Source organism: Balearica regulorum, chromosome 7 (genome assembly GCF_011004875.1).
Source record: "Balearica regulorum gibbericeps isolate bBalReg1 chromosome 7, bBalReg1.pri, whole genome shotgun sequence".
NCBI classification, from domain to species: Eukaryota; Metazoa; Chordata; class Aves; order Gruiformes; family Gruidae; genus Balearica; species Balearica regulorum.
In genome coordinates, this window is record NC_046190.1 from 20,136,522 (window position 1) to 20,150,969 (window position 14,448).

Below are 14,448 nucleotides of genomic sequence, written 5' to 3' on the forward strand. Positions count from 1 at the left end.
CAAAGTCTTGGAAAAAACAGTAATTTGACTAATGTTCTTTCAAAAGGGTAATGCTTTTCTCCAACATAAAATAATTTTATTTTTAAAAGAAGGAACTGGGTAGATGAGTAATAAAATTGGTGGGATAATACCTGACTTGCATTCTTTTTGCATAGTGCTGTGATTTCTATGTCGAATCTAGTAATAGATTTAACAGTTTAAGCAGTTTGCTCTCTTGGAGGGAGGAGATGTTGAGGAACAGCCATATCTCAGTGGTTCAGCAAGAAAGGACAATGCAGTGTGTCTTGTGCTGGTGGTGGCTATGCTTTCTCAAATGATACATAAAGATGATGAAAAATTAGATTGAAGAGACCCCGCAGCAGCTTTATCCAAACTTGGCTTACTCCCCATGTACAGACCAAGAAATGGCTTAAACCATAAGGAAAAATTAGGCAGTAATTAAATTAGGTAGCATAGTGACTGAGACAGTTTAAAATGTGGAGTAATTTACCTGTTTGTTCTTTTAGGAGCGGTGAGATCTGGATTCTACTGCTGTAAACCTCTGGGTGACTTTGGATGCGGTACTATACTGCCTGCTCCGTTGGTTTCCCCATCTGACGGAGGCAGTCTTTCAGGGAAGGCAAGAAATCTTTCAGGTCCTTTGGAAATGCTTCAGGAAATGATAGCACAGTACAAAGAAGTCCTGGTTGGAAAAAGAGGTAATATGGCATCTTATTGTGTAGATCATGAATTCAGCAACTGTAGTTTACACAAAACTATCATACAAAATTGCTGAGAGACACTTTCTGAAGGGCTTGAGTAGGGCACATGTCTTGGAGTCAGGATGTGCTGGCAAGTCTGCACTTGGGAGTTTATCTCCTCTGGGAGACGTATTTATATATTAGATATATGGTAAAAACACTCTCTGCTACTTAGGGCCATTTATAATTTCCCTGTTCCAACATTCAAGCTAAATGCTGAATATACGCTTACTAACTCAGTGACTCTCTCCATCTACCCAGCCCTCCAGGGATTGCTATTCTAGGCTCCAGGGTGACGTCAATACTCCCACTTCACATGATATCGCTGATGTGGTACAGTCCTGTTCCTTCAGCTGAGACTTAGATGATGAAGCTTTCCTTAGTAATTCTTAACTTTTATCAGTGACCCTGGTTTTGCTGCCTTTGCTATCGTTAAAAGTAAACAGAAGTTTGACATCTTTTACGCAAGGGTCATTCCTCTCTTCTTTTTTAAATGGATCTAAGACAGCTGCTATGAAGTGAGTGAAATACTTTGTGTTCTTGCTTCCTGCCTGCAAAAGCCACAATGAAGACCGCAGTGCATCATTGCTGTGTTCAGGGAGCAGAAAACTAACCTTTTTTTCCAGAAAGAGGAGATGTGTTGTGAGTTACTAAACTAGGAACTACAGAACCTGCACAGAAAGTGTACAGAGAAGTGTCAGGCAGCTGTGTGGAAAAAGAAGCAACTTCCAGCCTGCTGTAGCCACTAGTTTCTTATTCTTTGTGCTAACATGAAATTAATGGGAGAAGGGAAAGTATATTCTGAGCTCTTCATTTCTGAATGGCAGAGTTAGACTTGCATTTAAGTCCAAACTTGCTAAGGTTCTGAAATGCACAATGAAGGTTCCCAAGCAAATTTTGCTCTGCCCACTAATGACACCATGCTTTTTCAATATGTCCTATATTAATTATAATGGCAGCAAAGATGATGTGGCAGGCTACATAATAAATCCCATTCTTGCCCATAAGCTATACCTGAAAGCCAGATAATTTTGAACTCTTCAGACCCTCTAAGCTGTTTATCCATTTATTTCAGAGAGGGAGAAGGAAAAGCAATGCCAATGCTGAACTCTTTAAGGAATCCATCTAAAATTTTAAGTTGTTAACTATCTGTCATAGTTCCCTACAGATTCCCTGCTTTTCCTGGGCTCCCAAAGCCACACTGCTCACAACATGTAAGTTGAGAGAACCTATTTTTATTGTACAGAACAGGGAGGTTGAAGCCCTGCACTAATTGCAAACCAGTACGTAGTATCATCAGTGGAGCTATGACCAACTCCTGTATAAGGCTTACATAAGTGGTGAGTCATACAGGCTTACGAAAGAATAGGGAGTGAAGCTTTCATTATGTTGTTTGCCTCATCAGAAATATGAAAATAAAAGAACACAGCACTCAGTGGGTTACGTTTGGCTAACTGTAGGCTGGAATTTCTGCAGTTGCACTACTATGATTGAGGCATTTCGTTGTTTGTGGTCCCAGCTTATATTAAACAGAGAGGATTTTTTCATAAATCTTTGCCTCTAGGGCAGAGTTAAGGTTGTTTGGGAACCCTAGCTATGTGTTTCCAGACATTAATGTCTGGAAGCAGCACCATGAGAGTAAAAATGGAGGTATATGCCTAGGGAGGATACTAGGAGTAAATGAAGAGGCCCAAGGGCAGGGTAGGGTTTGTGAGGATAAGCATGTGAAGAAGCAGTGGAGTGGAAGCAAAGCTTTTAGGATGACTGAAAATCAGTCTAGTGATGGTTTCTCACATCTTACTAGTCTCTTTCCATGCTCTCAGGCAGGTAGTTAATAGATACTACTTTATCGAGGACTGCTGTTAGTCATGAGCTGAGGTACCTTGAGCCCTTAGAAGACAACTGGAGAGTTTTGAGGATCAAAGTTGGCTGTGGCTTTATGTGCAGCAACTGTGCTCTTTACACTGGTCTGATTAACCCATCACTGCTTCTTATTCTCCTCCATCAGTCCTCTGCACCTCACGTGGCAAACTGCATCAGCAAGCTTGTCTCCTGGTGGGAAAAAACATAGCAATAACAACTATACAATTTTTTTTTTCCAAACATGTGGCTACAATAGCTGAAGGCTGGAACGAGTGACAGTAGGAGGGAGTCGAGCTGAAAAGCTGCATGGCCAAGTGCCCTAGGAACTTCAGCTTTGGAGCAGCAAAAGGTGAGTGCTTCCTGTATCAGAGCGGTTTGAACAATCCAGATTAAACCTTTTTTTCCTTCAAATGGCCCATTTGGGAGCGCATGGATCTGTACCCTCTTTGTCATCGCCTAGTTCCCTTATGGGCCCAAATGCTTGATCAGTGCAAGTACTCCTGCCCAAGACAGCGAGCCTCAGCAGAGGAGCTAGAAGACATTTCTACCTGCCCCATAACCTCCCTCCCTTTGTTTTCCTGCCTGAAAAGGGAACACGGGACCATGTGGCACAAGCAGAACAGGCACTGCTACGTGAACCATCAGGAATGTGTAATTGCTCCTCAGTAAGTTGCCAGACTGCCTTAAAAAGGACTAGTATGCACGATGCTTAGGGTTTGGGTTTGGTCAGTTCTGGCTGTGGTGGAACTCCCTTCATCAACCAAAAGGAGGGGAAAAAGGCAAATTATTGAAAGCTGTTTCAGTTTGGGGATTATTTAAGCCTTAAAACAGCTTTTCAGAATGCGTATGCTTCCCCCCATCCCTAAATTACTTTGAAGCTTGGCTGCTCCTGCTGCTCTGCAATAGCAGAAACCCGGACTCTGTCCCTAAACGCTCACCCTGGGCAGCCGCAGGCCGGAGTTAGGGACTGCGTACGCGCGGCTCCGTGCCGAGCCGGCGCGGGGACTGGAGGCTGGAGGCTGGCCGGTACTCAGCCTCACGCACGTTTTCAAGATACGGTTTATTGCTGTGGCAATAACAGAAAACAGCACCCGGGATCAGCAATGCCCAAATAAAAGCCCTTTTTTAAAAAAAAAAAAAAAGTAAATTTGAAGAGTAAGATTTTCAAAAGTGCAAGCTGCTTTGCGGACACTTGGCTTCCCCTGAAACCAACAGCCGTTCCCCCGAGCCTCGGCCAGCGGCCCTCTGATGTTGATCAGCGGCAATGCCCCATTGAGCCTTTAAAGGGGCCTCAATGGCCCGGGCGAGGCGCGGCCGCCCACCCCCGGGGGAAGCGGCCATCAGGGCTGAGCACCCTGCCCAGCGCTCCGCGCACTCACCTCGCCGCTCTCAGTCTTGGCGGGCCGGGGCCGGCGTAAGGGCTGCTGCTTCCTCACCCCGGTGCGGTCACAGCCGCCAAAGGGCGCGGGGCAGCCGAGGCCGCCTTCCCGAGCCAGCGCCGCCGGTCATGGCGGTCCGCGGGCTGTGGCTGTGCCTGGCCTGCCTGCTGAGCCTGCCGGCGGCGGGCGGCCTGCCCCTGGTCCCCAGCCCGCGGGACGAGGTCCTGGCGGCCGCCTTGCAGCGGCTGCGGGAGGTCTTCGACATCGAGGAGCTGCCGCCCGACGTCCTACCCCGCAAGAAGCCGCCGCAGTTCATGGTGGATCTCTTCAACAAGGTGGCCGACGCCAACGGCATCACCCGCGCCCCGGGGCTGCTGGAGGGCGACGTGGTGCGCAGCTTCGAGGACCGAGGTGGGCCGGGGGCCGGGGCGCGGCGGGGGCCCCTTCGCCTCCCGCCTCGCCTGTTCCCGTAGATTTGAGCAGACCCAGCAGCTGCGGTTGAAAACGCGGGGGTACAGCTTATTTTGCGGGGTCTTGCGTCGTTGCTAAAGAAAGCTGTTTTCCAGTTACCGTGGACCAGTACCACTTCTACTTCGATATCAGCGCGATGGAGAAGGGCGAGCAGATGCTGAAAGCCGAGTTCAGGGTCTTCAAGCTGAAGAGGACGCATGTGTCTAGAAGGTCTGATGTGAAACACTTTTGCAAAGTAAGTGGGGAGACAATCGGTCAGTTAAACACTTACTTGTACTTTCATCCATAATAATAATGAAATTGAGGAGTGCAACCTCTTACCACATAAACCTGCTTTATTTTTGATTGTTGTCCTCACGTTTTCTTTGCCTCCAGCATACAAAGAAGTTGACGCAAGGTTTTGGCTTTGTCATATACTGTCCTTTGCGCGGTATGACAGTGAGCTCTCCCTAAAGATGCGGATGTCAGACCTATCTCAAAACATACCGTGCTTTTCTGGGTTTTGAGATGTTTTGAAATTAGAATCGAAATTTATCTGCTTGAGCAGCTCTAAAAAATAATAATAGCAATCAGGGATTCATAGGAAAATAGGGGAGGTGAGGACTCTGATTGTATCTGTTCCTGTCGCAAAAGGTCGGATTGGACTTTTGGCAAACCTGAAGACAAGGACGTGGAGGAACAGAAGACTTTCATGTTGTTAGATACTCAAAATAGAAAGAAAAGGGTCGGGATATTTTTCTATAGTATGAAACGGCCCAGTATCCTGCCTCTGAATACATCTCGAAGTAGATATATGTAGCAATACTTGCTTTTCTTTTAAACTGTCCAAAAACTACTTTTCACCTGGTTTAGAATGATTGTACAGTTTTACAGCTGTGATGTGGCAGAAATGTGCATGATCTTCATCCTCCTTGTTTTACTGGAAAAAACATACGGTTTCATTTCTTACTGTTTTGTTGTATTGCTCTCATCAAGGTGGAAGTGTATGAGCTCTTGGAGAGAGGAAGTAAGCCACAAAAAAAACATCTTATTACATCCAGATTATTGTCCCTGTACACAGAAGGCTGGGAAGTATTCAACGTCACGCAGACAGTAAGCAGAGAATTCTGACTTAATTTTAATTCTAAACTTTTAAAATGACTGCTCATAACTCGAGCATTGCCCTTATGCTGGGTTTTGTGGTCAGTTCAAACTGAAGGACAGCCGCAGAGGGAGAAGCTTTCTCTCTACACTTAAAAGTGCACCTGGTGCTACCTGAATTGAAGGAGAAATGTTTATATGCTGCTAGCAGCACGGGCATGATGAGAATTGAGTAACCCAAACCTGGTCGATAGGAGGAACATCAGCCTAAGTACGTCATTGTGATTAAAACACGTTAGTCCTTAGGCTGCCGAAGGAGATGGCATTGATTGTGTGCTAAGAGTAGGTTTTCATTTCTCCTTTTTATTCTGGTGACATTACTGCAGAGCAGACGCGCAGCGTGCTTTAACGTTGTGGTTCTGGAATTTATCATGGTTGGATTGTTTAACTTCTTCTGTAGACTTTTTTATTTGTTAGTTTCAGGATTTGTTTTGTAAATATCCTTAAACTGTAACAGTATGGTATGGTATGTTACTTTCTATACAATAAAAACAAAACAAATGTGGTTTAAAACATACAGTTTCCTGGGTTTAAATCTGTACTCTCAGGCAGTGTTTTTCATTGCCTGAGCTTTGTGATCATACTGAACAGGATGCTTGGATGATTGTTTGGGTTGCATCTTAAGTCATGATAGCCTTGCTTGAGAATGGCCTGGCCTTATCTATTAGTCTGTAATTATAACAATTAGATAAAGGCAAGTTGCTTGATTGCGAGTTAATTTCTTCAAATGCCATGTTTGTTAGATTGAAATGAGTTTTAATGGTATGGGAAGTCTGGAGAGCTCATATTATTCTATTATTATGATTGCTATTCGATGTTAATTTTAACTCCAAGACTCATTTATTTACTAGTAAATTCTCTGAAATTAATTATCTTGCTGTAAATGTAGCTTTGGGAAATGCATATGGTGTTTTGTATTTTTAAATGTTGAATTACTGGTTTAAATATTAAACTCAATTGAGTCTCAGTTATACAGTTACCTCACTTCTGTCATAATATATGTTCTTATGCTCTCACACGCTTGTTGCCTGTTCCCTTTTCCTAATATAAACATTGCTTGATCATAATGCTGTACTAAGAATATTGAAACAGTAGTTTCTCATTTCCCTTTCATTTCCAGGTTTCCAAGTGGGTTGGAAACAGCAGCTCCAACCATGGCTTTTTGCTAACTACAACACATGTATTCAACAACAGAATTGAGCACAACCTGGTTAAGTTTGCTAAGAGCCAGGGCACTTTGCAGGAGAGTAGAAATGCTCTCCTTGTCCTCTTCACCAACAGTAACAAACGAAGGTCTGCCAGCTTTGTACCATCTTCCACAAGTAAGTTCACACAAGAGCAGCAGTTCTGGTTTAGAATATGAAGTCCCTGTTCATCTTCTGTTACCTTCTGCTGCCTCATGTATAATCTCAGTCACGTATACCTAATCTCAGTATCTACTTGCAGTGTTGAACAGGTTCAGCTTTGTCACTGACCAGTTTGATTTGATAGTTCTTGCTAGTAGGACACCCAGTATCTTAAGTTGCCTCTCCCCTCAGAAAAACTGTGTTTGCAGGAAATATTCGTAAAGGCTAGGGCGAATCTGGTTTATTTTGTTTGTAAAGGGTGGGAAGTGGGGGTTTTTTTGTTTGGTTGGTTGGGTTTTTTTAATTACTATTTATACTATTTTTGTGGTGGTGAAGTTTGCATGAAAGTTGCAGATTCGATTTATGCTAAAAAAAACTCGGTGACCTGGCAAACTTTGGGAAAATGCTGGTAAAGCAACTGTAAGTATTGTTATTAACTGCAGTTTTCAAGAGTGGAAGAGGTTGTTAAATAAGCCATTTAAACCTCTCTGTCCTTGGCTTGTTTTTTAAGCAGGTATTTAACTTCACTGACTAATTAGCATTGTGACTAAAGGCTGCTTTCATTAAAGGCAACGCCCTTATCTCTTAAATTACAAAACAAAGTGTCTTACCTCTCCCACTGGTCTTCCAGTAAAACCAACTAAAGCTGGATTTTAGAGCCTGATAAATGCAAAGAGCAAAAGCTAGGAGGAGGGACAAAAATAATTCTGGTTTGGGTTTGCAGGGTTTTCTCGTAAACGATCGTATTTGCATATTAGAAATAAACTAGGTAGGACTGGCATCAATATTAATAAGTAGGTGATTAAATTGATTAAAAACAAAAATGAGGCTGGCCTGTTTATTTTTCTTTTCCAAAGAAAATTTTCATAGTGAAATCCTAGATGCCAATTTAATAAGCATCAAGCTTTGTATGTGCCAGGATTAAGAAATTAATACCCATTTCTCAATGAAGACACTCCCTAGGCCTGCCTGTTGTTTGCTGTCAATGAACCTGCACAGACTCTTCTTCTACCAGCCTGTATATCAGTGGTTTTCAGCCTCTGTACATGGATCTTCAGGTCTCATGGACATTTATCAAGGCTTCTCAGAAGATACTTTAAGAAAGTAAACCTAGTGTCAGTAAGCTTTGTTCTCTAGCAGAGTTCCATAAACCTAGTGTTAGTTTATTCAGATCTGAAAATTGAAAAATATTTTTTAAAATATTGCTTTACAGGAACACACTCTTTTTTTTTTTTTTTTTTGCAAGTGTATGGGTATAGCTCCTGGGAGGAGAATACTGGAGAGAGAAAGCAGCTGTGATCTCCACCCTCTGTTAGCACTGCTCAGCCTGCTCTGTGTTGTAGGAGTGGCCATATGAAGACTGTTAATATCATTCTGACCAGATTCAGCCCTGAAAAGAGCCTGTGGAGTTCACTGAATGTATTTACTATATTATTGAGCTTTTCCTTTGTATTTTTGCTGAGTTGGGGCCTTTCAGGGAATTTGGCAGTTTTTGAAATATGGCTGAAATGGCAATTGAATACACACCCCTTCTGGTACTTTCACAGTTCAAGTGTAATTTTAAAATCTGCTCTGAAGATTTTGATGTAGATCTATGGAATAGACTTTCATGCAGAATAGCGTACCTAGGAAATGAATTTCTTTCTCAAAAGATTAACACACAACTTCCTTTCAGAACCAGAGATGAACCCTGCCAAAAATGATGCTTCACGCGTGCCTCGTGAAACTCGGATCATCGAAAGCAGCAATGCAAACGTGAGCAGGAGACCTCGAGCTGCTGCAGTCCCTTCTGCCAAAAACCAAGTAACAGCATGTCATCGAAGGGAACTCTACGTTGATTTCCGTGCTATTGGCTGGTCAGGATGGATTATTTACCCAAGTGGATACAATGCATTTTATTGCAGAGGATCCTGTCTCTTCCCCTTGGGGGAAAGTCTAAATGCAACAAACCATGCTACAGTTCAGTCCATAGTCCACACACTTAAACTATCTCAAGATGTCAGCACGCCCTGCTGTGTGCCAGATGAATTGAAATCCCTCAATCTTCTCTACTTTGATGACAAAGAGAACGTGGTCCTTAAAAATTATAAAGACATGGTGGCAACGAGGTGTGGTTGTCATTAGCAGGACCTTTTTTTGTCTGTGTTTGATGTGCACCTGGATTCAGTCCCTGTTTGCCACTGAAGATACCAAGGGAGATGGCATTTCAGTTTGCAGGGCACGAGAGACAGAAACAGCTGTGCTACAAATCCTTCTCCCCTCACCATGGCTGCATGGAAAGGTGTTTAAGGCTGGCTTTCGAACAGCTGTGGGCTTCTGGAGGGTATGCTAACCTGCACGGAGAGCTCTTTGAGTGCCAGTACACCAGAGGAAATCATTAAAAACAGGAACTTGCTATGTGAAGAGATTGAAACATAAAAAGTTGAGCAATCAAATTAAGGTCTTATTCTGTATATTGAGGCTTAGAATTTCCTATGATTTTACAGGCATGGTATCCTGCCTCAATCCAGGGCAGGGTGCAGGTCTCTTAGCAGCACAGCCTTATTCAGCTTTGACTGCACGATCCAGTGGGGATGTACACTCCTTCATAGGGCTTTCAGGGTAAGTGTTTGCATGTAGCTAATCGCAGAGGCCTCTACTGTCTGCAGCTCGTGCATTACCTGGAAATGCACTTCTTCCCCCTGTTGTTTATGCAGCTCTACCAAATGCAAAGATCTCCTTGTAAGTCCCCCTGGGACTTGCTAGCCAGTCCAAGGGAACACATTGGTCAGTATTTGTCTGGGAATCAGCAAACTTAGCTTCCGACTCAGGGCTGCACCTCTGTATGATGAAGCGTCAGCCAGTCCCCCTCTTTGTAACATCATTCTCTTCCACTGTGGTCTGCTGTGGCTGTTAAGCTGTGTGGCAGCAAAGATTGTGTATTTACAGGGGCTGTATGATGGGATCCTAAGCTTGGGTCAGAATCCCCATATTTTAGCAGGAAGAAAGAAGACCACTAAGCTTTGGAGGTCCATGAGAACATGCTGGATGCTGGTCTAGTCCTGGGTCTGAGGCAAGACTGATGGAAAGTACTCACTGATTCCCTTCTATTCTTGAAGACTAGGGCATAGACTTAAAAGGGGCCCCCTGAGGTCTTTCAGTCTTGCTATAATTTAATGCAGGTAACCAGCCCATTGCAGTCCTCAATCAACTCATTGAGTTGTAACTTTAGCCTGGTTAGGTTTCTTGTCTCCATTAATCCTTGAAGGAGGCTGACTTCTCACAGAACATGACATCTCCCGTGGGTAGAAACTTTATGGAGGATTTTTTTTTTACTCCAATGAGATTAAAAAAAAAAATATTTATGTAAATGTTTTTCTTTCTGTAAATACTGATGTCTGTAATAAATTTATTCTATTTAAAACCCAGACACTTGGAGTATATTAACTTAATCTGTAATATAAAATGTTAATTTTCAAATAAATGTAATGTAACATTGGTCTGGTTTTTTGTGTTATATTTGAACATCCTTCCTAGAGTCATGAATCAAATACTTTTCCAGAAGAGAGGACATTCCGCATGGCTTTGGTGGGCACTGTATCAAGTCCTCTGACTCCATGTCAAGGAGTATAATGCATAAGCAGAATAGATGTGTTTCCCTTCAGGGAAGATCCAGTAATTATTCCTGAAGTGAAACTCACATTGAAGCTTCTTGTAACTCTCACTTGAGTTTGGCGTAGAGATTACAGCCCTTGAGGTTCGTCACGTGGTGTTTGTAACAAAGCCTACCTCATGGAGGCCCTGAATTTAACATACCTGAGATGGTTTCAGTTTTTTTGGTGTCTAAGGCCTTTTTTATATATATGTTGTAATATCTTGGGATGCCTTTGTGAAAATTTCACTAAGTTACAAAGCCAGGACAAAAGAAATACTGTCATTCACAGATACAATAGATGGATGAGAAGGCTGCACCCCATATGTGTAGGCCAGGCATGTGATTATTGGAACTATGGCCTGGAATGGGTGGAGCAGAGGATCTGGAGCAAGGCAAGGATTTAGAAAGAAAAGATGGCATGCATGGGTCAGTGTGGAGAGAAGGGTTTTTCCCTGCCTCGTTGTTTGGAAGGCTGCAGAGGCTGTTGTAAGTACCAGCGGAGCAGCAACACTCGGCTGTCAGAACAGCTCCAAGAGCAGGTGTTGCTGCTGGGAACAGCAGTTAAGACAAAGGACTTGGTGCTCGGTCCAGGCTGGAACAGGCAGTGGAGTGTTCAGGAAACTCATTTCTGTTATGGACAAAAGGCTTGATTCCCCCAAGCCAGGGAAACAGACTGTGATAGGGCTCCTGTATTTCCGTCCAGCAGACCACATGTTGAACTGGTGGTGTGTGAGCTGTGTGGCACAGCCACAGGGACTCCAGTACGACTGAGTGTTTCAACCCTGCTGCATGTGTCCAGCGCGGCAGAACAAAAGTGTTCATCCTTTCTGCAGAACAGATCATCATCACCACTCTGCCTCGTGTTCAGAATTCCCAGACAAATGGCCAAAATCTTCCTCTGTCTATGGAAAACTTCTGCGTAGGGGGAAAAAAATAAAGGTGTTTTGATTTTGCTATATGGTCACCCTGGCAAAGTGGAATATAAATCTGGTAGCAGGGTGATGCTAACCGCTGCATCACCACGCCCAGCCATTGGATTCTGTGCCATTGGCAAAGGGGCCTTGGGAAGCATAAAGGATCATAATCTCACTTTACGGGTTTATTTCCCAGCCTCCTGGTTTGCACTTTTCACTGCAGAAGTATCTGTAGTGTTTTAAATCTGGAGGAACCACACCTTGGGAGTGGGAAAATGTATGTACAGTGAGAGTCCAGCAAAGTAATTTCTGGTGACTTCAGCTGGTGTTATCTCTGCTTCTTTTGGTAGGGGCCCTAAGAACTGAAGCCAGAAGTTTTCACTGCCAAATGACACTGGGAGAAGGACTGCATTTGGAACGGACTGGCTGAGGCAGGTTCTGCATCCAACACACTCGTCTTCTGTCCCTGACATGACAAATGCTTCCAGCACCATCAGCTGTGTGTATCAGCTGCATCCTTCGCTGCTCAACTCAGAGAACTGTCTTTTTTTTCCAGAATATCTTAATGGGTTTCTTCTTGTTTCAGATGCCAGGAAAAAAAAAAAAGGAAAATTTTCTATTGAAAAGCTAGTATGATTAATAAATAAATGATGGGCACGCTGAATATTAGCTAACATAGTGCTGCCCTACAATAGGTGAAATATGCACAGTCAAGCTAGGAGCACTCAGTAGTTTTGCACACATTAAATTATTTTTTTCTGCGCCACTCAACATAGTCTCATTATGCCCCATTAAACCCTGATAATTAAAACAAAATATATTGGAATTGTTTATCCTGGACTTTGTAAGGAAATGAGGTTCATAATAATGCCAAGGGAAAAAATTTACACTACTCCAGAACTTATAATTAGAATAACAATTAAGCACAAGTATGCTCCTTTTTTTTTTTTTTTTAAATAAAGGTACATTTTCTTGTTATGCATTAACTGAAATTAGTAAGAATTCTGAAATAAGAAATGCAATGTTTTGGACTCTTAGTTTAATCAGAACATCATATGTTTATGTAGCATACCAAAAAGCAATAGCTAGGATTTTGGAGGGAACAGAGGTAGTTTTCAGCACGTGATGGTCTGGAAAGTGTTGGTGACTCAGAATGTGTGGTGTTATACCATGTTGCATCACAACAGCAGCAAGAAAAAGCAAGGCTGGTAGCAAACCCTGTTGTGATAGATGCTGTACCAAGACCGAGGAGCACACATGGCCCTGAAGAGCTTTCCTTCTTTGTAAAGAGCAGAAACAAAAAAGGAATGACTGCAGATTTTATATGCAGGACGCCACCAAGAGCATCGACACCCTAGAGACTGAAATCCAGAGGTACACAGAGGAAGAGCCCCATGTTAAAGGACTGAGAGCCTTGTAGCATCTCTCCCCTGCTGCCAGCTCCCAGCCTCACGGAGGGCACACTGCAGGCTGGGGGCTGGAAGCAGAGTGCCCTAGCATGGTGGTGCATCTGTACAGCGCTCAGCTCTGCAACTCAACGTCTGCTGGCTTGAATCTCTGACAGCTCCTGGGTCTCTGCATCCTCTCCATAGCATGGGATCAGTGTGATTCTCCTCTAGTAATAACGCACCTAGCATTTTATACCCACAGGCACATGGAAAGCAGGATTTCAGAGGCAGAAAGACTCAGACAATGCCTAGGAAGAGAATCCAACCCCATGGTAAAGCTGTAGGGTTATGCTCGACCCCACAATAAAGAGTTTGGCCCTGCTGTGGAACTACAGAGGTCCAGGTATGTGAGGTATGTGCAGTCACACTCACTATTATGTAAGGTGGGGAGAGCACTAAACCTGGCCCTGACAACTCTGCAGTGGCATGTGGGATCTGAGCATGTTGTGGGGGAGAGCTAATGGTAAAGAGCACAAATCCACAATGGTCTCTTGTTTGTAGAAATGTTTGTTTCAAGGGATTTCTGTGGTGCTCCTGTCACGAGGTATAGCTGACGGGAAGGTGCTTCTTGGCACTGAAGCAGGGGGAGGGATATGCTGGGGATGTCTTGGGGCGGGTAAGGCAGAAGGGATGGGCTTGGGGAAATTGGTCTGGGATGGCTTCCTTTGTGAGGGGGGAGATAACTTAAATGTGCCTGCCCTGAAGAAGCTGGAGGACAGCAGTGCTGTAAGCAGCTGAAAAGCCCCTGCTCTATTCTGTCGGCTCTGCAGGCTTGAAAATGATGTTCAGTATGAGGTATCCAGTTAGGAATGCTCCGAGTTGTTTCCAGACTGCCTGGGGTAGTTACTACGGTTCATGTTCGCCGTGTAGGAAATGGGGCATTCGTGTGCTTTACTTGAAAGACCCATGGAGGATAGTATTTGATTCATAGCCCTGGAGCTTGTCTCCTGAAAAGAGAGAGAAGCTGTGTGCGTGTCATAAGTTCATGGGCTTTCCCACAGATACCGAAGCCTCCAGATTATCTCCAGTCCCTTTAAGATCACATATGCAAACATATACACGCAAATGCGCGAATACATGCGGGTTCTTTTTTTATGCACACCCATGGGTGCATGCATTCATGTTCAGAGGCAGCCTCCCTCCCGGTTCATCCCAAACTGCTTCCCAAAGGATGGTGCTACTTATCCGTAACTGAGGTGGAGTGCTCGGGGCTAATTTGAGAACATTGCCACATCCAGAGGGTGCGTTTCAATGGCTTTGTGCAAAAGTACGTCACACCTAGGCCATTTCTCTCCTTCTGGCGTTGAGTGTAGCTCACCTCCAAGGAGAGTAGTTAGCAGGTGTGAATTGACCTTTGGTGAATGAGACAATTGTGCCTTAAAGCAGCTAATTAAATGTTTTCTTCCTACTGGGTTTATTGCTAGAAGCCATTCACAGGATAAGAGGGACTGCTAACTTTCTGTTGTCACAAGGATGTGTGCAGCTATAGATTCATGCAGATACTAACTGCTCT

At 43.8% G+C, this 14,448-nt stretch overlaps 1 protein-coding gene across 1 annotated transcript; it reads left to right on the forward strand.

The window, feature by feature from the left end:
• Positions 1–2,863: 2,863 nt before the first annotated feature.
• On the forward strand, positions 2,864–10,401 carry LOC104630703 (bone morphogenetic protein 2). The gene is made up of 5 exons (XM_075758323.1): positions 2,864–4,393; positions 4,549–4,688; positions 5,429–5,545; positions 6,714–6,915; positions 8,615–10,401. Exons 1-5 carry the CDS (start codon positions 3,898–3,900, stop codon positions 9,061–9,063), a joined length of 1,404 nt encoding a protein of 467 aa, XP_075614438.1. The 5' UTR covers positions 2,864–3,897; the 3' UTR covers positions 9,064–10,401.
• Positions 10,402–14,448: the final 4,047 nt, after the last annotated feature.

Bases quoted from the DNA above. Each gene is read 5' to 3' on its own strand.
- LOC104630703 (XM_075758323.1), top strand. From the start codon at position 3,898: ATGGCCCGGGCGAGGCGCGGCCGCCCACCCCCGGGGGAAGCGGCCATC. The intron at 4,394-4,548 runs GTGGGCCGGGGG...GCTGTTTTCCAG, and splicing joins GCGCAGCTTCGAGGACCGAG to TTACCGTGGACCAGTACCAC. The intron at 6,916-8,614 runs GTAAGTTCACAC...ACTTCCTTTCAG, and splicing joins CTTTGTACCATCTTCCACAA to AACCAGAGATGAACCCTGCC.